The following is a 26,403-nucleotide window of genomic DNA, read 5'->3' as shown; positions in this document are numbered from 1 at the left end:
TTACATAAAATGGAGGTGATGGCGTTACCCGATCTTTAGGTAAAGGAGCCATTATCTGAGACAGTGGAACTGGCCGGGCCTTGAAGCACTGAACACACCTATGAATGGCATATCGTACCAGATTCCTACCACCAATTATCCAGAACTGTTCACGGATTGAACTCAAAACCGCCTGAGGACCAGCATGTAACAGACGTTCATGTTCCCATTCAACCAACAACTTTGTTAATGTATGCTTAGAGCTTAATAGAGCTGGATGCTTCTTCGCATACTCCAAACTCGACAACTGTAGTCGACCCCCCACCCTGAGGATACCATTCGCATCAAGAAATGGACTTAACTTGTGTAGGGTATTATTAGACAACAATTGCCCTTTGCTAGACAATTCTTTAATCTCTTGCGAAAATGATTCCTTTTGCGCCAACTTAACCAAAATATTCATAGCATGTGTTAACTCTGCAGGAGTTAAAACACCCAATACTGTCTCTTTATGTGAAAGTTTTGTAAAATATCTTAAACAATAAGCCAAAGACCTTTTTAATCTAATTATGTGACCGAATATATAAAATGGAAACTTATATATGTCCTTATATATATCTTGACAGGTTCCAACATGCACTCTAGTCTCGGGCATATCACTAATTGGTTCAGGAACGGACATAGGCCATTTTTGCTCATCCAACATTAACCAATCTGGGCCATACCACCATCTTTGACACTCCATCAGTTTTGATGGAAAAATACCTCGAGATATGATATCTGCAGGGTTTTGATCCGTCCTAACATGTCTCCACTCTTTTGGGTCCGTTAATTCCTGAATTTGGCTTACACGATTTCCCACAAATACCTGAACATCACTAGGTGACATTTTCAACCAACTCAACACCACAGTAGAATCACACCAAAAGACTGTTTTTCTAAAGTTTATAGTCATTGCTTGTTTTACCTTAGCTACCAGCTTACCTAATAACAGGGCTCCACATAGTTCCAGTCTAGGAATAGTTAATCTTTTTAATGGTGCCACCCTTACCTTTGCACACAACAAATGTACTGAAGTATCTCCACATTTATTTACACTTCTCAAATAAACACAACAACCATAAGCATTTATAGAAGAGTCACAAAAGCCATGAATATCAACCACTGATGCACCAGAGCATACTACCTGCCTAGGAATTGCTAACTTATTTATTCCAATGAAATCTAATTTTAATCTAGACCATTCACCATCCAACTCACAAGGTAATGACTCATCCCACTTCAAATCCAACTTCCACAGTTTTTGCAAAATAATTTTGGCTAGAACCACACTAGGTGCTACCAGCCCCAACGGGTCAAATATTTTCGATACATCCGACAGAATATTTATTTTTGTGTGCCTTCCATCTTCAACTGAAAACTTAATTTCAAACAACAACTCATCTTGCTTAAATTTCCAATAGAGTCCCAACGTTTTGTTTTGTTCTTTCTCTCCAAAATGTACCTGATCAACCGAGACTGAACTGTCTAACTTCCGTTGCACTTCTTCATCATTTGATACCCACTTCCGTAATTCCATACCTCCAGCTTTTAGTATTGACACCATCTGGGTACATAATTCCAATAATTCCTCTGTTGTCTCTGCTCCTGTTAACACGTCATCAACATAAAAGTCTCTTAAAATTACTTCCGCTGCCTTAGGATACTCCCTTTGACCATCCATACCTAACTGTCGCAAACACCTGATTGCAAGATATACCTCGTTCCATACGTTACCGTGTTCAAGGTATATTCTTCCAGCTGTTGACTAGGTGAAGTTCTCCAAAATATCTTCTGCAAACACCGTTGATTATGTGATACCCAAATCATTCGGTACATTTTTGCTACATCTGCACACACCACCTTAGGATGTTGCCTAAATCTCAACAAAATCAACAAAAGATCTTCCTGAAGCTTTGGTCCAACATGCTGAATGTCATTAAGAGACACTCCCGTATTTGTTTTCATTGAACCATTGAAGACAACTCGCAACTTAGTAGTGCTTGAATTTTCATTCAACACTCCATGATGAGGAAGGTAATAAGCTATTTCACTTTCTGAAGGTTCTGACACTGACATGTGACCCAGTGATATATATTCATTCATAAAGGAGCCATACATACCCTTCAGAACGACATTTTTCTCTAACCTTCTTTCCAACGCTAAAAATCTGTTCTTAGCTTCAAGTTTAGAATCCCCCAACTGCTCCAACTCTCCTTTAAATGGAATTCTAACGAGAAATTTACCATCTTTTTCTCTCTTGGTATTTTCCACAAATATACTCTCACACTCTAATTCACCAACAGACAATGACTGCCTCTCTTGAGGAATTTCTTCCACGGCCCAAAATTTCTCCAACTGATTTTGAATGTCAACTAAATTTAAATTACACATAGTTGAGTTATACGTCTGTGGATTCTGCATCGGTCCAGCCAGTATCCACCCCAGCAATGTCTTCTGCAACACGGGTTGAAACTCAGATAATTTAATCTGTCCCACACAAAGAAGACTATAAAACATCTCGGCACCTAGTAACATGTCCACTTTACCAGAAAATCCAAATCCAGCATCAGCTAGCGGTAAATGAGGGGGTATATCTAATTGAGATATATTTAGATTTTGACTAGGTATCAAACCACAGATCTTTGCCACAACCAAACATGAAATTGTTTTCTGAAAATTATTATGCAATGACTTAAATGAAACCATACATCTGCCACTAACACCAGAAGACTTTTGATTGATACCAAAAATTCTGATTGTGACTGTATCTTGTTGAAGTTCCAACTTACCAGCTAACTCAGAAGTAATCAGGTTTGGCTGACTCCCAGAATCCAATAAAACACGACATGTTTGCCATGAGCCATCCTTTGCCATCACCTGTATCAATGCGGTTGCTAATAGTATTTCTCCTGGTACCTCTATCCCATTATCCAAAACAGCCGACCCAACATGCTGTGTAACCTATAACGCCTGTGAAGAAGACGTTCCAACTTGCAAACCACCACTATTACCAGCTTCCCCAGCTTTCGCTCCATCATATTCCTTGTGACCACCAGGTCGACCAACTCCCGTCTCTGTATTTGGTCTTACATCATAATGTAACATTGTGTTGTGTTTTTGTCCACATTTCCTACAGTTACCTGCTTTACAGTATTTACTTGTATGATTTGCCTTTTTCAAACAATTTAGACAAAGGCCCAACTTTTTCGCTTGTTCGTACCTCACAAAAGTTCTTAATTTCCCAAATTCCACACAGTTATTAATGTAATGTTTATTTTTGCAATAATGACAAAACGGATCTTGACTTGTTACACTGAATGTATTAGTCTCTGTTAAGTTTGACTCTGTGTTCACAAATGATTTATGTCGTTGCCATTTATTATGTCCTCTGTTATTGTGGCTACCAGCGCTATGTTCCTTATTTTCCTTAACCTTTTTTGAATTCCTCTCAATATTCTTTAAAGTATCTACCCTTTCATTTAGAAACGTTTTGAATTCATCCAAAGTAGCCACTTTTCCCTTTGGCCGCTTTTCCTCCCAACATCTAAATGTAATGTCGTCAAACTTTTTTGTTAGGCAGTGTATAACTATTGGATCCCAATTTTCCACTGAAATGTCAAGCTTTTCCAACGTTAACAGGGTTTCTGTCATAGTATCCAACATATTTCTCAAATGATCAGCTGACTCCTTTACTATATTTGGAAACAACAACAACGCATCTAAATGATAATCAACCAACATGGGAGTATCGTCATACCTGTCACACAAAAGTTTCCAGACAATATTATAACTAACTGCTGACGTTTGCCGCTTCTGCAGAACTTTAGCGGCATCACCCTGTAACGCTCGCTTTAAAAAATGAAATTTTTGAATATCAGGAATACTTTTATCGTTATGAATAAGACTATCAAAGCAATCTTTGAACTCTAACCAATTTTCTACAGAACCGTCAAAATTTGCTATCGGAATTGGAGGTAACTTAATCTTAGCCCCCCCCCCCATATACGTCACTGACCAAACTTTGATTATCATTAGCATTACCAGGATATCTACTGTCATTCACAATCTTTCTAGCTTTCGAAATAATTTTATAAAATAAGTTTTCAAAATTTATTAATTCAGACTCTCCATTATATTTGTCATCTAAAACCAACATTTCTTGTTCAATTTCTTCAAATTCATCCAACAGTCTCTCCGCTCTAGATAATCTACTTTCAAATTCAATAAGAAATTGTTCGTCATTAATTTTCCCCTCAACAATATTACGACTATCTACAAATTTTGTAAAAATTGTTAATTTTCCCTTAATAGTCCCTCTCTTTCTTACTAAACCTTCCGTCATCTTATTAATAATAGAATTATAATTTAAACTTTAAAAAAAGTAAACCCTGTACTATTATAATTATTAAACTTTAAAAAGAGTAAACCCTGTAGTATTATAATTATTAAACCAAAACCAACTAGTTCAAATATATTGGGAATATGTTTATGTAACAGGAAATAATAATAATATAAGGAAATGTTAACGACTCACCAATCTCCAATTTTAACCAGCTTTGCACAAAACAGTTGTAAAAAATCGATAACTTCATCAGCATTTGAAATCCATAAAACCATAAACCATTAAAATTTTATTACCATCCGACTTCGTTTGGACCACTTATTACCATTCGACTTCGAAGAACCACTTATGTTGGGGACTTGGTCCCGCTATTGATTGCACAATGAATGTAATTAAAGCCAATATACTTTTCAATTTTTATTGTTGTAATAAAACTAACAATTACAACATAAACCAACAGAAAAGTCCCAGCGACCTGTTTTATAATTGACTGTTCTTCGCGACGTTCTAAAACAGAATGAATACAATAACTATGATCTTGACGTTCTACGCAGTTTAATAATTACGCACTATTTTCGCTGTTAGTAAAGTCAACATTTTTTAGGAACGATTCTTAACAAACTAGGTCTGACTTTTGATGGTGGGTCTAAGGAAAATTCTGTTGTAAATTTCTTAGAGAAATTAGAATGTTTGAGATTATCTCGAGGTATTTCCGAAGCTGAGCTATTAGCATCTGCAGGGGATTTGTTTGTTGGAATTGCTTTTACCTGGTATCTTAATAATAGATCTTCTTTTGTTGATTGGAGTGATCTGGTGAAGCAGTTAAAGCTTTGAGTTTTTGCCATATAACTATCAAGAGGACTTGTTAGATGTAATTCGTGCAAGGAAACAAGAAAGTAGGGAACATGTGTCTCTTTTTGTTAATTCGATGCAATGTTTATTTGACCGGTTGGAGACAAAGTTAGATGAGGCAACGATGGTGAAGTATATTCGTCGTAATCTTTTGCCAAAGTTTATGCAGTCGTTAGCTTTAGTAGATATCTCTTCAGTGGCAGAATTAAAGGTTAAGTGTCGACGATTAGAAGAATCGTTTGATTTAACAGAAGCTTCTAGTAGTTCGTATCGTCCTAGGAATGATATGAGTAGTTAAGGGTCACTTCACAGCAGTTTGAAAACACTCTTGGGACGCTCGGTGTGGTATGATGCGGGGGTGGTACGTGTGGTATGATGCGGGGTTTGTTTGTGATAGGGGGGGTGGTACGGGGTTGTTTGTGATACGGGGTGGTATGGGGGTTGATAGGGGTTTGTGGTACGGGGTTGATAGGGGGTTGTGATACGGGTTTTGTATGATACGGGAGGGTAGCATGATTTGTGTGAGAAGGGTGTGGTTGATAAGGGGGTTGTAGTGACGGATCGATGGGGCCAGGTGTATTAAAGAAATATGTTGAGGCTGGGGGGGTACTTTTGTGCGGGTGGAAGGGAATGGTTGTGCGTTAAGAGTCGTGTATGTATGTAGGGTTTTGTAGGAGTTGGGTTAATGGAACAAGAACTGGCCATGCTACAACGGTAGTAAAATAGTGGCTGGGTAAGAAATGTTATGTATTATTAGCACAAAAATCAAGACAAAGGAAATACAATGAACAACTTTAAGCACATCAAAATTATGAGGTTCTAGTGTCAAACAAACAAAAAATACATGCATAGAATAATAAAATAATCATAATAATAATAAAATATATCTAAAATGTACCGAAAAATAACACACCTTTAAAAAAAAACAGAATACAGCAAGCGTTATGTATAAATCATCAATTGTGTAAAACAGTAAGTGTCGAATACAGCAAAAAATGTGGGCAAAAACAAACGACACATCAATGTGATAACCATAGACTAATAAAATAGCCATAATAAAAAATATGCGTAAATATAACTAAAAACATACCTTAAAAAGCAGAATGCAGCAAAAAACGTTTGATGATAAAAACAAGTAACACCAAAAAACATATTGGAAGTAAACGGAGTAAAAAACGAGCAAACTACCGATATGTGTTAAGCATTTACTTGTAATTGTAAAAACAGTTGTCGAAAAAACATTATGCACTACAGACGCGGACCGGAATGTGTGGACGTCTAACTCTACGCTCTACGACGACGACGGTACGAATGTACGATAGAAAAATGTTTTTGTAAAAATCGGTACAGAAAAACAGGACACATAAGAAAAACAAGTGATAAACAACGAAACACTGATAACCCTTCAACGAAAGTTCTTGGCGAGAAAATACAAAAACTGTCGAGCACACGGTTGTTATCAGCATTAGCGGTTTCGCCAAAACCACTAAAAGCAAGAATCGAGAATAATAAGATTGAAAAATATTACACTAATTTTGATTAAAAATATTGGATAAAAATATCTAGGAATGTATATGAATATTTTTTACAATAAAAAGTACCGCTAGATTTACCCCCTCAAAAGTAGTAGCAAAAAAAAAAAGGTAATTAATTGCTGAGCAATAGGTCTGCCAATAGATCGAATAATATGTTTGTGACTGATAAAATCAATCGGCTCGATGGTTTTGACAAACACAAATATGTTTTGCATATGGCCCCTGATATTCTTATTATTATTGACTAGCAAAAACCAATATTGACCAATAGGTCCTTTGACAAAACAAAAATATGTTTACGACAAACAACCCAAAAAGACCCTGAAAACCTGTATAAAAGGGGTGTGCTTGTACGAAATGCTTCACATCACAAGTTCTAGTGTCGTAGTGACTATTTGGTAAGTACTCTCTTTTATTATTGTGAATTGTACCATGTATTTATTAGTGCTACCCATATATTCAATTGTCCATAAAAAATAAACATGCTAATAGGGTGTAGACTTATGAATTAGTAGGCTAACACAAGCGTTATTACAGATACAGGCCTACGTACGACAAAACTGCATCGCTCCTAGTTCTCGTGACAACGTCAGAAGGACCAGGCAAAAACAACCCAGGCATCCATCTCCATTCCTAGTTTCTCTCTTGGCCCAGCGGCTGCTGAGAGTGTACAGAACGTCAAACATTTCTCCACTTGTGTGAAAGGCTGCAAATCACAAGTTCTAGTGACTATTTGGTAAGTACTCTCATTTATTATAGTGTATTGTACCATGTATTTATTAGTGCTACCCATATATTCAATTGTCCATAAAAAATAACCATGCTAATAGTGTGTAGACTTATGAATTAGTAGGCTAACACAAGCGTTATTACAGATACAGTCCTACGTACGACAAAACTGCATCGCTCCTAGTTCTCGTGACAACATCAGAAGGACCAGGCAAAAAACAACCCAGGCAGCCATCTCCATTCCTAGTTTCTCTCTTGGACCAGCGGCTGTGTACTGCAGAACACAAACAAGCAAAACCCACAGTATCTTCAAAAGGAAACAAAGGACAGATACAGTAAGTACTCAAGAGTATGTTTTTAAATTATTTTTTATTAAAATATTAACGTAACAGCCACATAAGTACAACATCTTTATTCCGATCTATATAAAGATATACATTTACACCCTTAACAGTTCCTAAAGCCGTTGAGTGTCTGGGCTTTGAGCAGCCCCCGAAGCCGTACTGAACAACAATAGGTAGCGTCTACAATAAAAAAAAATACGTCAAAAACACTCTCTTAACCAAAAGTCTAGGTGTTAGCTGTTTTATAAAAAATTTCATGCTCTGTGTATTATCTTAGATATGTTTTCTTTGTAGTTTTATTAAAAAAAAAAAAAAACGTCCAGACATTTTTCGTTCGTCTTCTTCTTCTTTGATGCTCTCACTTCTTCATCCGTGACTCTCGCACTTCTTCGTTCTTCTTCTTCTTCTTCTACTTCCTCGTCATCTTCTTCTTCTTCTTCTTCTTTGACTTCTTCTTCTTTGATGCTCTCACTTCTTCATCCGTGACTCTCGCACTTCTTCGTTCTTCTTCTTCTTCTACTTCCTCGTCATCTTCTTCTTCTTCTTCTTCTTCTTCTTTGACTCTCGCACTTCTTCGTACTTCTTCGTCTTCTTCTTCTTCTTCTTCGGAGGCTCCGTAGCCTGTCGGTGGTGGTATCTGAATGTTTCAGAGTCATCTGTTAGCGTGGCTCTGATGGTGTCTGTTACCCTGTGCTAGCCTCTGTTAGCGTGTCTCTGATGGAGTCTGTTACCCTGTGCGTGTCTCTGATGGTGTCTGTTACCCTGTGTAGTCATCTGTTAGCGTGTCTCTGATGGCGTCTGTTACCCTGTGCTAGCCTCTGTTAGCATGTCTCTGATGGCGTCTGTTACCCTGTGCGTGTCTCTGATGGTGTCTGTTACCCTGTGCTAGCCTCTGTTAGCGTGTCTCTGATGACGTCTGCTACCCTGTGCTAAGTGTCTCTGATAGCGTCTGTTACCCTGTGCTAGCCTCTGTTAGCATGTCTCTGATTGCTTCTGTTACCCTGTGCTAGCCGCTGTTAGCGTGTGTCTGATGGCCTCTGTTACCCTGTGCTAGCCTCTGTTAGCATGTCTCTGATGGCATCTGTGTAAACTGAAATATTTGTACAACTTTGCTTTCAACGTTCTAATAACTCTTTCACAAATGGCAGCCTTTTTAATCGTGTAGGTGCTGTAATAATTAATTTCGTGTTTTTTCATTAAATTTTGAAATTTTTTGTTGTAAAATTCGGTTCCCTGATCGGATTGTAGGTTCTTCGGCACTCGTCGAGTATGGGCGAGAATATCCGAAAATGTCCGAGTAATTTCCTCACCGGTTTTAGTCTTTAGAGGGTGTGTCCAAACAAACTTTGAAAAAACCAGTTTTCCGTATGCTTCTTGCCCCAAGATCGAAACTTCTCTTCATTTCATGAGTCTGACTATTCCCTGCTAATCGTAATGTCATGTCCCAGGGAGTTATGTTAGCTAACTTCTTTTTGTTTTCATGCTGCTATATTTTTGCAACGTATCTCTTTTCTTGTTTATGTTTATTTTTACGCTGCTTATTATGACAGAAGCATCTATCGAAAAGGCATCATGCTATTTAGCACCTGCTACCCCAGTTTCTCTGCAGGTTGGTGTGTAAGCCTAAATTTCTGCATTCTCTTTACAAAGATGTTCATGGTTGGTGCTTAACAATGTTTCGAATTCTTTTACATGATATTCAGAATTCTTCGTCTTCTTCTTCGTCTTTATGTACTACACTCGCTACATCAGTATATTATAGTTAAGTGTTTCTTACCCAGGGAGACAACCAACTCCTAGCTCGAGCTACCGCGTATTTCTCAATATGTTCTACAAAAAAACATATTTAAAACATTGTTTATTTATTGCGGTTTTCGTGTTTCTTACCCATTTTTTGCACAAACACTTTAGTCGTAGTATAGAATACAAATAAAAAACCTATAATGTTACAAATGCTTATCAATATATGATACGACGTATCCCTTTTTATAGATGGATCAGCTATGCACACTGCGCAAAGTTGTTTATGTGAAGGTGTGCTTATTCTGTGGTAAACCCTTTGTCAAAGTGGAGCAGCATCTCAAACAACACCTCACATGCCCTAGATGCAAAAAAACATATAAGACTGTTAAAGGGAGATTGAATCATGTATGTAAACATGTAAACATTAACCAGCCTTTAGCAACAGTAAGCAAGTGCAAGGCCCCGGCTAAAAAAACGAGATCAAGCTATGTAAAAGGGTGATAAAAGGTAGAAATGTGTGCAATGAACCCTCTCAGGTACCATTTCTTAACAACAATGTATCATCTACATATACTGTTGTATTAACGCTACAGCCTTATTGTATTACCTAGTGTTTTTCGTTATTTTAGAAAAATGGTCACAACACATCTGTTATATCCAGTACTCATCGAGCGTTTGAAGTCTTTTGATGAGTGGATACCAATCCACCCTATAAAACCAATAGTACTAGCTGTATGTGGCTATTCTTATACGGGGGTAAACGATAAAGTCTTGTGTGTTGCGTGTGGTGTAGTTGTTAATAATTGGCGGGTAGGTGACATACCTTTAGATAAACATAAAGACGATTGTTGTTTTCTTGCAGCATATAAACAAGCTCAAAGATTACGGGATGTCCAAACACGGTTAGACACTTTTCCGTATCGGTGTACCTCAGTTGAACAACACGCTGAGTTTGGTTATTTTTATGAAGATGAGGAAGTATACTTTTTAACGAATAAGGATATTTCTTTAAATAGTGTTAGAATAGCCACTTTTAAGAACAAACCAGGCGAACATGATCCTCTGCGTGTTCAAAACGATATCAGATCTGCCGAGAACGGCATTATATACACAGGGCCTCTTTATCGAACGATAAGCAGCAAACACTGTGTAATAGTTGATGTATACATGAACGAGGAACAAGAAACAAATGTTGTAGCAGACACAAGCGTACTACATGCAACAGTTGCAAACAAGATGATAGATCAGCGTCTTATTTGTAAAATCTGTTTATTTAAGGAAATTAACACGGTTACTCTGCCATGTCGACACGCGACATTTTGTCGAGAATGTTCTCACTTACCCCAGAACCACATGTTGTCTATGCAGAACTCCCATAGAATATATAGCAATGCTGTAGGATTAGTGTTATATGCTTCTTCTTTTCGTTTATCAATTAGGCAATCCAAACCACGTGATTTTTAATGACAGGACGTATGGCAGGCAATTCAGCGTTGCCAGAGTTGTTAAAATTGTACCAATTTGATACAATTAACAACCAAACTTTTGATACTAAAGTCTCCTAAAGTAAAAACCTAAAATTTTGTGACAAGAAATTTGCTTCAAATAATATTAAACGACGTTTTTTAAGTTTTTGTACAAAATGTGTTGGTTTAGTACTTTGTGTCACTATTCCAGTCATTCCGGTGCATTTACAAAAATTTCTCTGGCAACACTGCACACAAGCGATTTTATTGGATACTTTATTTAAATTAAAATTTCAAATTTAAGATACAATGTGGTATTACTAAGTACCTAAAATAATAAAATATATATTACCCCGATGATTTTACCTAAAATCTATTTTAGGGATGCTCAATATTATTTTTTATTAAACTTATAAAACATAAAATTTGTTAACCTAGCTTTCTTCAATCTTCCAAATTACTTAGTTAAAACTTTTTAACTACTTATTAAAGTTTATTGACGTAAGCAATATTTGTTACTATGTCACAGAAGTATTTAGCAATACTTACATGGACATAAAATACGAAAATTACTTTAAAATACTAAAATAACACTATACTATCATATGCCTTCAATGTATTGCATGCCAATCGCCAGACATATTGGAATAGTTTGACAGATCGTTGGATTCCCTAATACGTCTTTTCGTCTGTCAACTCTTCTTGTCATTAAACGTCACAGGTCATCCGTCATTTCTTCTTTTACGCAACGTGAAGATAGCGTCAATTCTTCTCCTTCTTCATCTCTCTCTCTCTCTATCTCTCTCTCTCTCTCTTCTCTTCTCTAAGGGGTTTCGCATATATCACAGTTTCTGTGTTTTGTTAAAAACTATAAGCCTTTGTTGTTTCAGATGGGTCGGTCTGCCATGAAAATGCTCCACCGTACGAAAGTGTTATTGTGTAGAAATTGCGGAAAATATAAAGTATGTGTAAGTCAGCCCTGTACAAATAATCTTGCAAATTTTCGGTGCCATTTTTGTCGAACGGGTGAGGAAGGTTTGAATCATTTTAAAAAATACACAGACCGTGGTAATAAGTACACCACTGCAATGCAAAGACAAAAACCGTGTAACTGCTAGTAACGTCAAACGAGCTTTTTCTCTTTTCCTCTCTTTCGCTTCTTCTTCTTCTTCGTGTTCTTCTTCTTTGATGCTCTCACTTCTTCATCCGTGCCTCTCGCACTTCTTCGTTTTTCTTCTTCTTCTACTTCCTCGTCATCTTCTTCTTCTTCTTCTTCTTCTTTGACTCTCGCACTTCTTCGTACTTCTTAGGCTCTCTCTCTATGTAAAAATGTTTAACGTCCTACGTTGCCTGTCACATAAATGCCACGTCATTTCACGTCGAATGTCACGTCATTTCACGTAGAATGTCACGTCATTTCACGTCGAATGTCACGTCATTTCACGTCGAATGTCACATCATTTCACGTCGAATGTCACGTCATTTCACGTCGAATGTCACGTCATTTCACGTCGAATGTCACGTCATTTCACGTCATTTTCACGGCATTTCGCAGTCTGTGTCGACAGAAGCCTCGTTCACGGCTCATAGTCAGGTCTTAGGCAGTTAGTGTGTGACTCATTCTCTATTCTAGCCCTCTGTCTCTCGCTCCCCCTTTTCTCACAAACCACACACACAAGCCTGCTTTTAAACTTTTTATTTAATTCTAGCACAATACTCGCCACAATGAGTTCTCAGGATCTTGGGCATGTTTGTAAACCATTTAAGCAGCAGAGTATGGGTCGGGTGGGCGTGGCTTTGGTAAGTGGGGCGTGGCTTTGTTTCCATTGGTCGGTGGGCGTGGCTTTGTAATGGGCGATCATTGATCGGTGGGCGTGGCTTTGTGGTGGGCTTGGTCGGTGGGCGTGGCTTTGGTCGATGGGCGTGGCTTTGTGGTGGGCTTGGTCGGTGGGCGTGGCTTTGGTCGATGGGCGTGGCTTTGTGGTGGGCGGGGCTTGGAGTGCTATTGAGATACGAAATTTTCCCACGCTGAAGTGGCCCATACTCTCATTGTGGCGAGTATTGTGCTAGAATTAAATAAAAAGTTTAAAACCAGGCTTGTGTGTGTGGTTTGTGAGAAAAGGGGGAGCGAGAGACAGAGGGCTAGAATAGAGAATGAGTCACACACTAACTGCCTAAGACCTGACTATGAGCCGTGAACGAGGCTTCTGTCGACACAGACTGCGAAATGCCGTGAAAATGACGTGAAATGACGTGACATTCGACGTGAAATGACGTGACATTCGACGTGAAATGACGTGACATTCGACGTGAAATGATGTGACATTCGACGTGAAATGACGTGACATTCGACGTGAAATGACGTGACATTCTACGTGAAATGACGTGACATTCGACGTGAAATGACGTGGCATTTATGTGACAGGCAACGTAGGACGTTAAACATTTTTACATAGAGAGAGAGCCTAAGAAGTACGAAGAAGTGCGAGAGTCAAAGAAGAAGAAGAAGAAGAAGAAGATGACGAGGAAGTAGAAGAAGAAGAAAAACGAAGAAGTGCGAGAGGCACGGATGAAGAAGTGAGAGCATCAAAGAAGAAGAACACGAAGAAGAAGAAGAAGCGAAAGAGAGGAAAAGAGAAAAAGCTCGTTTGACGTTACTAGCAGTTACACGGTTTTTGTCTTTGCATTGCAGTGGTGTACTTATTACCACGGTCTGTGTATTTTTTAAAATGATTCAAACCTTCCTCACCCGTTCGACAAAAATGGCACCGAAAATTTGCAAGATTATTTGTACAGGGCTGACTTACACATACTTTATATTTTCCGCAATTTCTACACAATAACACTTTCGTACGGTGGAGCATTTTCATGGCAGACCGACCCATCTGAAACAACAAAGGCTTATAGTTTTTAACAAAACACAGAAACTGTGATATATGCGAAACCCCTTAGAGAAGAGAAGAGAGAGAGAGAGAGAGATAGAGAGAGAGAGAGAGATGAAGAAGGAGAAGAATTGACGCTATCTTCACGTTGCGTAAAAGAAGAAATGACGGATGACCTGTGACGTTTAATGACAAGAAGAGTTGACAGACGAAAAGACGTATTAGGGAATCCAACGATCTGTCAAACTATTCCAATATGTCTGGCGATTGGCATGCAATACATTGAAGGCATATGATAGTATAGTGTTATTTTAGTATTTTAAAGTAATTTTCGTATTTTATGTCGATGTAAGTATTGCTAAATACTTCTGTGACATAGTAACAAATATTGCTTACGTCAATAAACTTTAATAAGTAGTTAAAAAGTTTTAACTAAGTAATTTGGAAGATTGAAGAAAGCTAGGTTAACAAATTTTATGTTTTATAAGTTTAATAAAAAATAATATTGAGCATCCCTAAAATAGATTTTAGGTAAAATCATCGGGGTAATATATATTTTATTATTTTAGGTACTTAGTAATACCACATTGTATCTTAAATTTGAAATTTTAATTTAAATAAAGTATCCAATAAAATCGCTTGTGTGCAGTGTTGCCAGAGAAATTTTTGTAAATGCACCGGAATGACTGGAATAGTGACACAAAGTACTAAACCAACACATTTTGTACAAAAACTTAAAAAACGTCGTTTAATATTATTTGAAGCAAATTTCTTGTCACAAAATTTTAGGTTTTTACTTTAGGAGACTTTAGTATCAAAAGTTTGGTTGTTAATTGTATCAAATTGGTACAATTTTAACAACTCTGGCAACGCTGAATTGCCTGCCATACGTCCTGTCATTAAAAATCACGTGGTTTGGATTGCCTAATTGATAAACGAAAAGAAGAAGCATATAACACTAATCCTACAGCATTGCTATATATTCTATGGGAGTTCTGCATAGACAACATGTGGTTCTGGGGTAAGTGAGAACATTCTCGACAAAATGTCGCGTGTCGACATGGCAGAGTAACCGTGTTAATTTCCTTAAATAAACAGATTTTACAAATAAGACGCTGATCTATCATCTTGTTTGCAACTGTTGCATGTAGTACGCTTGTGTCTGCTACAACATTTGTTTCTTGTTCCTCGTTCATGTATACATCAACTATTACACAGTGTTTGCTGCTTATCGTTCGATAAAGAGGCCCTGTGTATATAATGCCGTTCTCGGCAGATCTGATATCGTTTTGAACACGCAGAGGATCATGTTCGCCTGGTTTGTTCTTAAAAGTGGCTATTCTAACACTATTTAAAGAAATATCCTTATTCGTTAAAAAGTATACTTTCTCATCTTCATAAAAATAACCAAACTCAGCGTGTTGTTCAACTGAGGTACACCGATACGGAAAAGTGTCTAACCGTGTTTGGACATCCCGTAATCTTTGAGCTTGTTTATATGCTGCAAGAAAACAACAATCGTCTTTATGTTTATCTAAAGGTATGTCACCTACCCGCCAATTATTAACAACTACACCACACGCAACACACAAGACTTTATCGTTTACCCCCGTATAAGAATAGCCACATACAGCTAGTACTATTGGTTTTATAGGGTGGATTGGTATCCACTCATCAAAAGACTTCAAACGCTCGATGAGTACTGGATATAACAGATGTGTTGTGACCATTTTTCTAAAATAACGAAAAACACTAGGTAATACAATAAGGCTGTAGCGTTAATACAACAGTATATGTAGATGATACATTGTTGTTAAGAAATGGTACCTGAGAGGGTTCATTGCACACATTTCTACCTTTTATCACCCTTTTACATAGCTTGATCTCGTTTTTTTAGCCGGGGCCTTGCACTTGCTTACTGTTGCTAAAGGCTGGTTAATGTTTACATGTTTACATACATGATTCAATCTCCCTTTAACAGTCTTATATGTTTTTTTGCATCTAGGGCATGTGAGGTGTTGTTTGAGATGCTGCTCCACTTTGACAAAGGGTTTACCACAGAATAAGCACACCTTCACATAAACAACTTTGCGCAGTGTGCATAGCTGATCCATCTATAAAAAGGGATACGTCGTATCATATATTGATAAGCATTTGTAACATTATAGGTTTTTTATTTGTATTCTATACTACGACTAAAGTGTTTGTGCAAAAAATGGGTAAGAAACACGAAAACCGCAATAAATAAACAATGTTTTAAATATGTTTTTTTGTAGAACATATTGAGAAAGACGCGGTAGCTCGAGCTAGGAGTTGGTTGTCTCCCTGGGTAAGAAACACTTAACTATAATATACTGATGTAGCGAGTGTAGTACATAAAGACGAAGAAGAAGACGAAGAATTCTGAATATCATGTAAAAGAATTCGAAACATTGTTAAGCACCAACCATGAACATCTTTGTAAAGAGAATGCAGAAATTTAGGCTTACACACCAACCTGCAGAGAAACTGGGGTAGCAGGTGCTAAATAGCATGATGCCTTTTCGATAGATGCTTCTGTCATAATAAGCAGCGTAAAAATAAACATAAACAAGAAAAGAGATACGTTGCAAAAATATAGCAGCATGAAAACAAAAAGAAGTTAGCTAACATAACTCCCTGGGACATGACATTACGATTAGCAGGGAATAGTCAGACTCATGAAATGAAGAGAAGTTTCGATCTTGGGGCAAGAAGCATACGGAAAACTGGTTTTTTCAAAGTTTGTTTGGACACACCCTCTAAAGACTAAAACCGGTGAGGAAATTACTCGGACATTTTCGGATATTCTCGCCCATACTCGACGAGTGCCGAAGAACCTACAATCCGATCAGGGAACCGAATTTTACAACAAAAAATTTCAAAATTTAATGAAAAAACACGAAATTAATCATTACAGCACCTACACGATTAAAAAGGCTGCCATTTGTGAAAGAGTTATTAGAACGTTGAAAGCAAAGTTGTACAAATATTTCAGTTTACACAGATGCCATCAGAGACATGCTAACAGAGGCTAGCACAGGGTAACAGAGGCCATCAGACACACGCTAACAGAGGCTAGCACAGGGTAACAGAAGCAATCAGAGACGTGCTAACAGAGGCTAGCACAGGGTAACAGACGCTATCAGAGACACTTAGCACAGGGTAGCAGACGTCATCAGAGACACGCTAACAGAGGCTAGCACAGGGTAACAGACACCATCAGAGACACGCACAGGGTAACAGACGCCATCAGAGACATGCTAACAGAGGCTAGCACAGGGTAACAGACGCCATCAGAGACACGCTAACAGATGACTACACAGGGTAACAGACACCATCAGAGACACGCACAGGGTAACAGACTCCATCAGAGACACGCTAACAGAGGCTAGCACAGGGTAACAGACACCATCAGAGCCACGCTAACAGATGACTCTGAAACATTCAGATACCACCACCGACAGGCTACGGAGCCTCCGAAGAAGAAGAAGAAGAAGACGAAGAAGTACGAAGAAGTGCGAGAGTCAAAGAAGAAGAAGAAGAAGAAGATGACGAGGAAGTAGAAGAAGAAGAACGAAGAAGTGCGAGAGTCACGGATGAAGAAGTGAGAGCATCAAAGAAGAAGAAGTCAAAGAAGAAGAAGAAGAAGAAGATGACGAGGAAGTAGAAGAAGAAGAAGAAGAACGAAGAAGTGCGAGAGTCACGGATGAAGAAGTGAGAGCATCAAAGAAGAAGAAGACGAACGAAAAATGTCTGGACGTTTTTTTTTTTTTTAATAAAACTACAAAGAAAACATATCTAAGATAATACACAGAGCATGAAATTTTTTATAAAACAGCTAACACCTAGACTTTTGGTTAAGAGAGTGTTTTTGACGTATTTTTTTTTATTGTAGACGCTACCTATTGTTGTTCAGTACGGCTTCGGGGGCTGCTCAAAGCCCAGACACTCAACGGCTTTAGGAACTGTTAAGGGTGCAAATGTATATCTTTATATAGATCGGAATAAAGATGTTGTACTTATGTGGCTGTTACGTTAATATTTTAATAAAAAATAATTTAAAAACATACTCTTGAGTACTTACTGTATCTGTCCTTTGTTTCCTTTTGAAGATACTGTGGGTTTTGCTTGTTTGTGTTCTGCAGTACACAGCCGCTGGTCCAAGAGAGAAACTAGGAATGGAGATGGCTGCCTGGGTTGTTTTTTGCCTGGTCCTTCTGATGTTGTCACGAGAACTAGGAGCGATGCAGTTTTGTCGTACGTAGGACTGTATCTGTAATAACGCTTGTGTTAGCCTACTAATTCATAAGTCTACACACTATTAGCATGGTTATTTTTTATGGACAATTGAATATATGGGTAGCACTAATAAATACATGGTACAATACACTATAATAAATGAGAGTACTTACCAAATAGTCACTAGAACTTGTGATTTGCAGCCTTTCACACAAGTGGAGAAATGTTTGACGTTCTGTACACTCTCAGCAGCCGCTGGGCCAAGAGAGAAACTAGGAATGGAGATGGATGCCTGGGTTGTTTTTGCCTGGTCCTTCTGACGTTGTCACGAGAACTAGGAGCGATGCAGTTTTGTCGTACGTAGGCCTGTATCTGTAATAACGCTTGTGTTAGCCTACTAATTCATAAGTCTACACCCTATTAGCATGTTTATTTTTTATGGACAATTGAATATATGGGTAGCACTAATAAATACATGGTACAATTCACAATAATAAAAGAGAGTACTTACCAAATAGTCACTACGACACTAGAACTTGTGATGTGAAGCATTTCGTACAAGCACACCCCTTTTATACAGGTTTTCAGGGTCTTTTTGGGTTGTTTGTCGTAAACATATTTTTGTTTTGTCAAAGGACCTATTGGTCAATATTGGTTTTTGCTAGTCAATAATAATAAGAATATCAGGGGCCATATGCAAAACATATTTGTGTTTGTCAAAACCATCGAGCCGATTGATTTTATCAGTCACAAACATATTATTCGATCTATTGGCAGACCTATTGCTCAGCAATTAATTACCTTTTTTTTTGCTACTATTTTTGAGGGGGTAAATCTAGCGGTACTTTTTATTGTAAAAAATATTCATATACATTCCTAGATATTTTTATCCAATATTTTTAATCAAAATTAGTGTAATATTTTTCAATCTTATTATTCTCGATTCTTGCTTTTAGTGGTTTTGGCGAAACCGCTAATGCTGATAACAACCGTGTGCTCGACAGTTTTTGTATTTTCTCGCCAAGAACTTTCGTTGAAGGGTTATCAGTGTTTCGTTGTTTATCACTTGTTTTTCTTATGTGTCCTGTTTTTCTGTACCGATTTTTACAAAAACATTTGTCTATCGTACATTCGTACCGTCGTCGTCGTAGAGCGTAGAGTTAGACGTCCACACATTCCGGTCCGCGTCTGTAGTGCATAATGTTTTTTCGACAACTGTTTTTACAATTACAAGTAAATGCTTAACACATATCGGTAGTTTGCTCGTTTTTTACTCCGTTCACTTCCAATATGTTTTTTGGTGTTACTTGTTTTTATCATCAAACGTTTTTTGCTGCATTCTGCTTTTTAAGGTATGTTTTTAGTTATATTTACGCATATTTTTTATTATGGCTATTTTATTAGTCTATGGTTATCACATTGATGTGTCGTTTGTTTTTGCCCACATTTTTTGCTGTATTCGACACTTACTGTTTTACACAATTGATGATTTATACATAACGCTTGCTGTATTCTGTTTTTTTTTTAAAGGTGTGTTATTTTTCGGTACATTTTAGATATATTTTATTATTATTATGATTATTTTATTATTCTATGCATGTATTTTTTGTTTGTTTGACACTAGAACCTCATAATTTTGATGTGATTAAAGTTGTTCATTGTATTTCCTTTGTCTTGATTTTTGTGCTAATATTACATAACATTTCTTACCCAGCCACTATTTTACTACCGTTGTAGCATGGACAGTTCTTGTTCAATTTTTTGTTGTATTCGACATTTACTGTTTTACACAATTGATGCTTTATACATAACGCTTGCTGTATTCTTTTTTTTTTTAAGGTTTGTTATTTTTCGGTACATTTTAGTTATATTTTATTATTATTATGATTATTTTATTATTCTATGCATGTATTTTTTGTTTGTTTGACACTAGAACCTCATAATTTTGATGTGCTTAAAGTTGTTCATTGTATTTCCTTTGTCTTGATTTTTGTGCTAATAATACATAACATTTCTTACCCAGCCACTATTTTACTACCGTTGTAGCATGGCCAGTTCTTGTTCCATTAACCCAACTCCTACAAAACCCTACATACATACACGACTCTTAACGCACAACCATTCCCTTCCACCCGCACAAAAGTACCCCCCCAGCCTCAACATATTTCTTTAATACACCTGGCCCCATCGATCCGTCACTACAACCCCCTTATCAACCACACCCTTCTCACACAAATCATGCTACCCTCCCGTATCATACAAAACCCGTATCACAACCCCCTATCAACCCCGTACCACAAACCCCTATCAACCCCCATACCACCCCGTATCACAAACAACCCCGTACCACCCCCCTATCACAAACAAACCCCGCATCATACCACACGTACCACCCCCGCATCATACCACACCGAGCGTCCCAAGAGTGTTTTCAAACTGCTGTGAAGTGACCCTTAACTACTGATATGGAGTCCAACGTTAGTGCTCGATCTTCAGATACCCGGACTTTCCGTCCTATCTGTCAACAAATAAATGCTGTCACGTCCAATAGCAGGAATCCAGGTTGTTGGAATTGTGGAGGAGGTCATTTTTTTGTTCAGTGTACACTCCCCTTAAAAATGTTTTGTTATGGTTGCGGACTTCCTGGAGTTATTAAGCCTAGGTGTAATGTTTGTTCAAAAAACGAGTATGGCAGGGGCGAAGTGTAGGCTCACGACGTCCCTCTAGCTACAAACAACCCATCGTCAAACGGTCCTTCTCAAAGCACCGACAAATCTCGGAAAAAGGGGTTCCATACAAAAACGTCTCCATCAAAAGACAAATAAAACACTTGTCGACTCGTCGTCCATCATCTGTTAGGTTTAGTAAGACGTCCAAGGATGAGTGGTGTTCTTGGCTTCAATTTGTGAAAAAATTTTGTTGTGCAGATGTTTCGTTACCTTTGTCTATTAGTATGTACTCTGTTGTTTAAGAAGGAGCATGATAATCGTCCTTATATCACTGTGAGTGTACTAAATAAGGAAGTTTCTGCTTTAATTGATAGTGGTTCGAACATCTCAGTTTTAGGTTTTGGGTATAAAAAGTTGATGGACGCAGATGCTTTACAGTTTTCTTGTATGGAAGGTGTTGCAGTTACCACCGCTGATGGTCAGGTTCAGAATGTTAGTGGTTGTATTGATATTCCAGTATTAGTTTCAGGAATTAGCAAGGTTATTAAGTTCTTTGTTATTCCAACTGTCACTTGTCCTATTATTTTGGGTATGGATTTTTTGCGGTTATTTAAGGTTCAGTTAGATTTCTCCCTAAATTCTTTTGATGCGTCGTCTCTCTCGCTTATAGTTGTGAATACAATTACGGATTTTTACAGGTAAGAGAACGGTTGAAGGCTGCCAACCTTACCGTTAATTATAAGAAGTGCAATTTTTGTCGACCTTCGTTGAAGTATTTAGGTTATATCGTAGATGATAAGGTTCTGAAATTTACTGTGAATAAATCGCGAAAATTCTTAAAACTGAGGTGAAAATAAAATTTAAACAACACACCAATTCGTATCTAAGGACAACAGCGAAGTGTACGAGCAAAATTCGGAGTGAAACAAACATTTTTAAGTAAATAAAACCTGCAGAGCCAGTGCTGGTCAAAAAAACAAGGTTAGCTATAAATAAACAAAACAATCAATTATTGCATTCCATAAGAAGGTAACTGCTAAACAATTTTTGGCGGTGTTGCCAAATCTGAAAAAAGCACTGAGAAATAGGGAAGAAAGAAATAAATACCCTTTTAAATAGGCCAGTCTAAGAAGGGCAAAAATCTCCGCGAGGTTGAATCGGATTTTTGCACTTACCGCAGACAGCCAAATTATACGTGTGTAAAAAATATATTTAGTATATCAAATAGTAACAATCAAATAGTAACAATCGAATAGTAACAACATGGAAGAATTCATAAAAGATTTGCGAGAAAAATTGGACAGAATGGAAACAAGGGATACGAGGATAGAGCAAAAATTGGATGGAATCCAAGAAGAGCTTAAAGAATTAAGAAATCAAAACCAGGAGCTGAAAAGAGAAAATATGCTACTAAAGCAAGAAATGAGTGAAATAAGAGCAGAAAATAAACAAATGAAAGCTGAAATTAAAGAAGTGCGAGAAGAAATGGAAACGCTAAGCAAACTAAAATTTAATGAGGCAGTGCCAAAAAGACTAAGCGACCTAGAGGATAGAACGGAAAGAGAGGAGAAAAAGAAAATTGAGAAAAACGTAATAGTCAGGGGAATTAAAATAGGAGAAGAAAATGTAAAAGAAGATCTAGAAAATTTACTAAAAATAAAACTCAACGTTGAAGCTAAAATAGAACAAACAGAGATAATTAGACCAAGAAATTCACAGCCGTTCATAATAGCAAAATTGGAAAATATACAAGATAAAAAGAAAATAATGGAACAAAAGAAAATCCTCAAAGGTACAAAAATATTTATCGACGAACAAAGAACCTATGAAGAACGAAGAATACACAGGCAAGTAAAGAAAAGAGCAGAGGTGGAAAAGGAAGCAGGGAAGAAAGTGAAGATGGGCTTCAAAAAATTATGGATAGACGATCAACTTTGGGAATGGAATAACATTATAAAAGACTTAAAGCTGAAGTGTACTGGAAACAACAGAGAAAATCCAAAAAACTGAAAGAATCAAACCGAAGGATAGTGGAAACAGACCCGGCTAAGGAAATGGATAATGATAATAATAAAACAATGTACAAGAAAAAGAGGAATAAAATTAACATGAATAAAAGAGCTAAACCCATTAAAATTGGATCATGGAATATCCAGACAATGCTAAAAGTAGGGAAAATGCAGGAAATTGCTTTAGAAATGGAAAAATACGAACTAGAAATACTAGCACTACAGGAGATACGATGGAAAAATGAAGGAACAGTTAAGAAGAAAAACTTTACTATGTATTACTCAGGAGAAGACAAACAGGGGAAAAATGGAACAGCTTTTATGGTGAGCAAAAGAATGAGAGAAAAAGTTATACATTTCAAAGCTATTAATGGAAGAATCTCCTACATCAGAATCGAAAATAAACAAGCCAATATATCTTTAGTTAACTGCTACGCACCTACCGAGGAAGCAGACCAACAAGATAAAATGGAATTCTATGAACTTTTAGAAGAAACCTGCGAAAATATTCCTAGGAACGATATCTTAATAATACTGGGAGATTTTAACGCGCAAGTGGGAAAAGAGAGCTACAACCAAAATGTAGCAGGTAAAGAAACGATCCACACTGTCACAAACAATAACGGGGCAAAAGTTTGCAATCTGGCAGCAGCAACAAATACCTACATCGTCAGTACGAAATTTATTCATAAAAGGGAACACAAGATAACCTGGATGTTACCAGGGAGATCAGATGGCAACCAAATAGATCATGTTTTGATTTCGAAAAAATGGACAAAGATAATACAAGATGTGAGATCCTTTAGAGGAGCAAACGCTGACACTGACCACATACTCTTAATAGCCAAAATGAAGATGAAAATCATCAAAGCTAATAATAAAGTAGGAAAAAGAAGGAAGTGGAACTTAACCAAATTAAAAGTTCAACAAACAAAACAAGAGTATTCAGAGGAATTAGTACAAAAACTAAAGAGGTACAATGGCACGAACGTAGAAGAGGAATGGAAAAATATAAAAATGAGCATCATAGAGGCTGCGGAGCAAACCATAGGACCTCAAGAAAATAAAAAAACTAAAGAATGGTTTGACGAAGAATGTCGATACCAAAGTCAACTGAAAACGCTGGCACGAAACAAATGGCTTGAAAATAGCGGACAAGAGGAAAGAGAACAATACCAGAAAGAAAAGAGAGAAGCGGCCAAACTTTATAAAAGAAAGAAAGAGACATGGATCTCAGATCAGATGCAAGAGATTGAAACAAATAATAGAGACAACAAAAAATTGTTTGAATATATAAAACAACAATGTAATGGTAACAAAGTGACCAGCAAAATAAGCAAAAAAGATTGGGAAAATCACTTTAAAGATATAAATACAAGCAACCAAGCAATCGACACAGAAGAAGAAGATATAACAGATAACCGAGATGAAGAAGAAGATGCACCTACCTACCAAGAATTTATAGAAGTAGTAAAACAACTAAAATCTGACAAAACTCCAGGACCAGATGAGATTAACAATGAACTTATTGCAAATGGAGGAGATGACCTTCTAAACCGTATATATAAATTAATGGTCAGTATATGGGAAAAGGAATACATGCCTGAAGAATGGAAGAAAGGACTCATTATACCAGTTTTTAAAAAAGGAGACCCAACGCTTTGCAGCAATTATAGAGCAATTACGCTATTAAATACAACATATAAGATCATGACAACAATTATAAGAAATCGGCTAACCAGATACACAGAAAAAAACTTAGGACCATATCAACAGGGTTTTAGAAAAGGGAGATCAACAATTGATGCAATCCACGTTTTAACGCAAACAATCGAAAAAAGTTACGAACATGGCATAGAAGTGCACATATTGTTTATTGATTTCCAGCAGGCTTTCGACAGCATCTACAGAAAACAGCTATTAAAAGAAATGAAAAATATGAATATACCTGCAAAATTAATAAGATTGACCAGAATGACAATGATGGACACAACAGCAAAGGTCAAAACAGTGGATGGTGAAACGAAGAATATTAACATAGAACACGGGGTAAGACAAGGTGACAGCCTATCGACAACGCTCTTTAATATAGCCTTGGAGGGAGTAATTAGAAACACAGGACTAACAAAAAAGACAATAATCCAAAGTTCTACACAAATAATAGGGTATGCAGACGACCTAGGGTTGATAGCCCGTGACAAGAGAAGTCTAGAAGATGCACTGCTAACATTGACAAGAGAGGCAAAAATCAGGGGGTTAATAATTAATCAGAAAAAAACAAAATACTTAATAAGTACGAGAAATCAAGACCAAGTAAATAGAATAAAAGAGATAAGAATAAGTGATAATGTATTCCAAAGGGTTGACTGCTTTAAATACTTAGGAGTGATAGTAGATGGTCAAAACAGAAGAAGCATAGAGATAAATGAAAGAGTTAAAGCAGGGAATAGGGCATTCTGGAAATACCACAAGTTACTTAAAGATAAAAACCTAAGCAAGAAAACAAAGACAAAGATATATAGAGCGGCAATTAGACCAGTCATCACTTATGGAGCAGAAGCAATGTGCCTTACAAAAAAAGATGAAGAAAAATTGAGAATAATAGAAAGAAAAATTATTAGAAGAATACATGGCCCAATCAAAACAGATCAAGGAGAAATACGAATTCTGATGAATCACGAAATAAGAAATCTAATGGAAGGAGAAGATATAGTGAGATTCATTAAAGCACAAAGGTTAAAATGGTTTGGCCACATCCAACGAAGAGAAGCAGATGCACTAATTAGGCAGATAACAAATTGGACGCCAGTAATAAACAGACCTAGAGGAAGACCGAAAATAAGATGGGAAGACCAACTGCGAGAGGATATATCCAATATGGAAATTACAGGCTGGAGAGAAAAAATACAGAATAGGAAAGAATGGAAACAGATTACAGAAAAAGCAAAAAAACACGAAAATCTATAAAGGATAATGAAGAGGAATTATGCGGACCAATCCACCGCATGAAATGGATTAAAAGAGCTCATGAACCTGAGCGACCTATACTCTATACTAGAGTGACCGGTCTATATATATATCGTAGATGATAAGGGGCTTCGTACCGATCCAGAAAAGGTTTCGGTTATTTGTGATTTTCCTACCCCTAGAACTACTACTCAGGTTCGTAGATTAATTGGTATGATTAGGTATTATCGTCAGTTTATTGCAGATTATTCTTCTTTGGCTACCCCAATTACGAATTTGTTGAAAGATCGGAAAAAGGGACAATCTATTGAATGGACGTCAGAAGCTGAGGAAGCTTTTACTCGCATCAAGTCGTCGCTCACCACCGCGCCTGTTTTAAGTAGCCCTGATTTTCAGAAACCGTTCTTTTTTATGTGTGATGCTAGTGATTTTGGTGTTGGTTGTGTTATTTTTCAACTTGAAGATGGGTTGGAGCATCCAAGTGCGTATACTAGCAAGAAATTCAATAAGTGTCAAAGAAATTATACTACTACGGAGAAAGAGTTAATGGCTGTATTACATGGGGTGGAACATTTTCGTTATTT

The 26,403-nt window shown here is 37.2% G+C and overlaps 2 protein-coding genes across 2 annotated transcripts; one reads left to right on the top strand and one right to left on the bottom strand.

The window, feature by feature from the left end:
* The first annotated feature begins 10,199 nt into the window (after positions 1-10,199).
* Positions 10,200-11,030, top strand: LOC126892224 (baculoviral IAP repeat-containing protein 7-B-like). Its single transcript, XM_050661728.1, has one exon. The coding sequence runs from the start codon at positions 10,200-10,202 to the stop codon at positions 11,028-11,030; it is 831 nt and encodes a 276-aa protein (XP_050517685.1).
* Positions 11,031-14,813: 3,783 nt separating this feature from the next.
* On the bottom strand, positions 14,814-15,644 carry LOC126892215 (baculoviral IAP repeat-containing protein 7-B-like). The gene has a single exon (XM_050661722.1). It carries the CDS (start codon positions 15,642-15,644, stop codon positions 14,814-14,816), a length of 831 nt encoding a protein of 276 aa, XP_050517679.1.
* Between the last annotated feature and the right edge of the window lie 10,759 nt (positions 15,645-26,403).

The sequence above is a fragment of the Diabrotica virgifera genome, chromosome 1 (genome assembly GCF_917563875.1).
Source record: "Diabrotica virgifera virgifera chromosome 1, PGI_DIABVI_V3a".
In the NCBI taxonomy this organism is placed as follows: domain Eukaryota; kingdom Metazoa; phylum Arthropoda; class Insecta; order Coleoptera; family Chrysomelidae; genus Diabrotica; species Diabrotica virgifera.
Note: the sequence above shows the minus strand (reverse complement) of the source record. Positions and strands in the feature narration are given on the sequence as shown.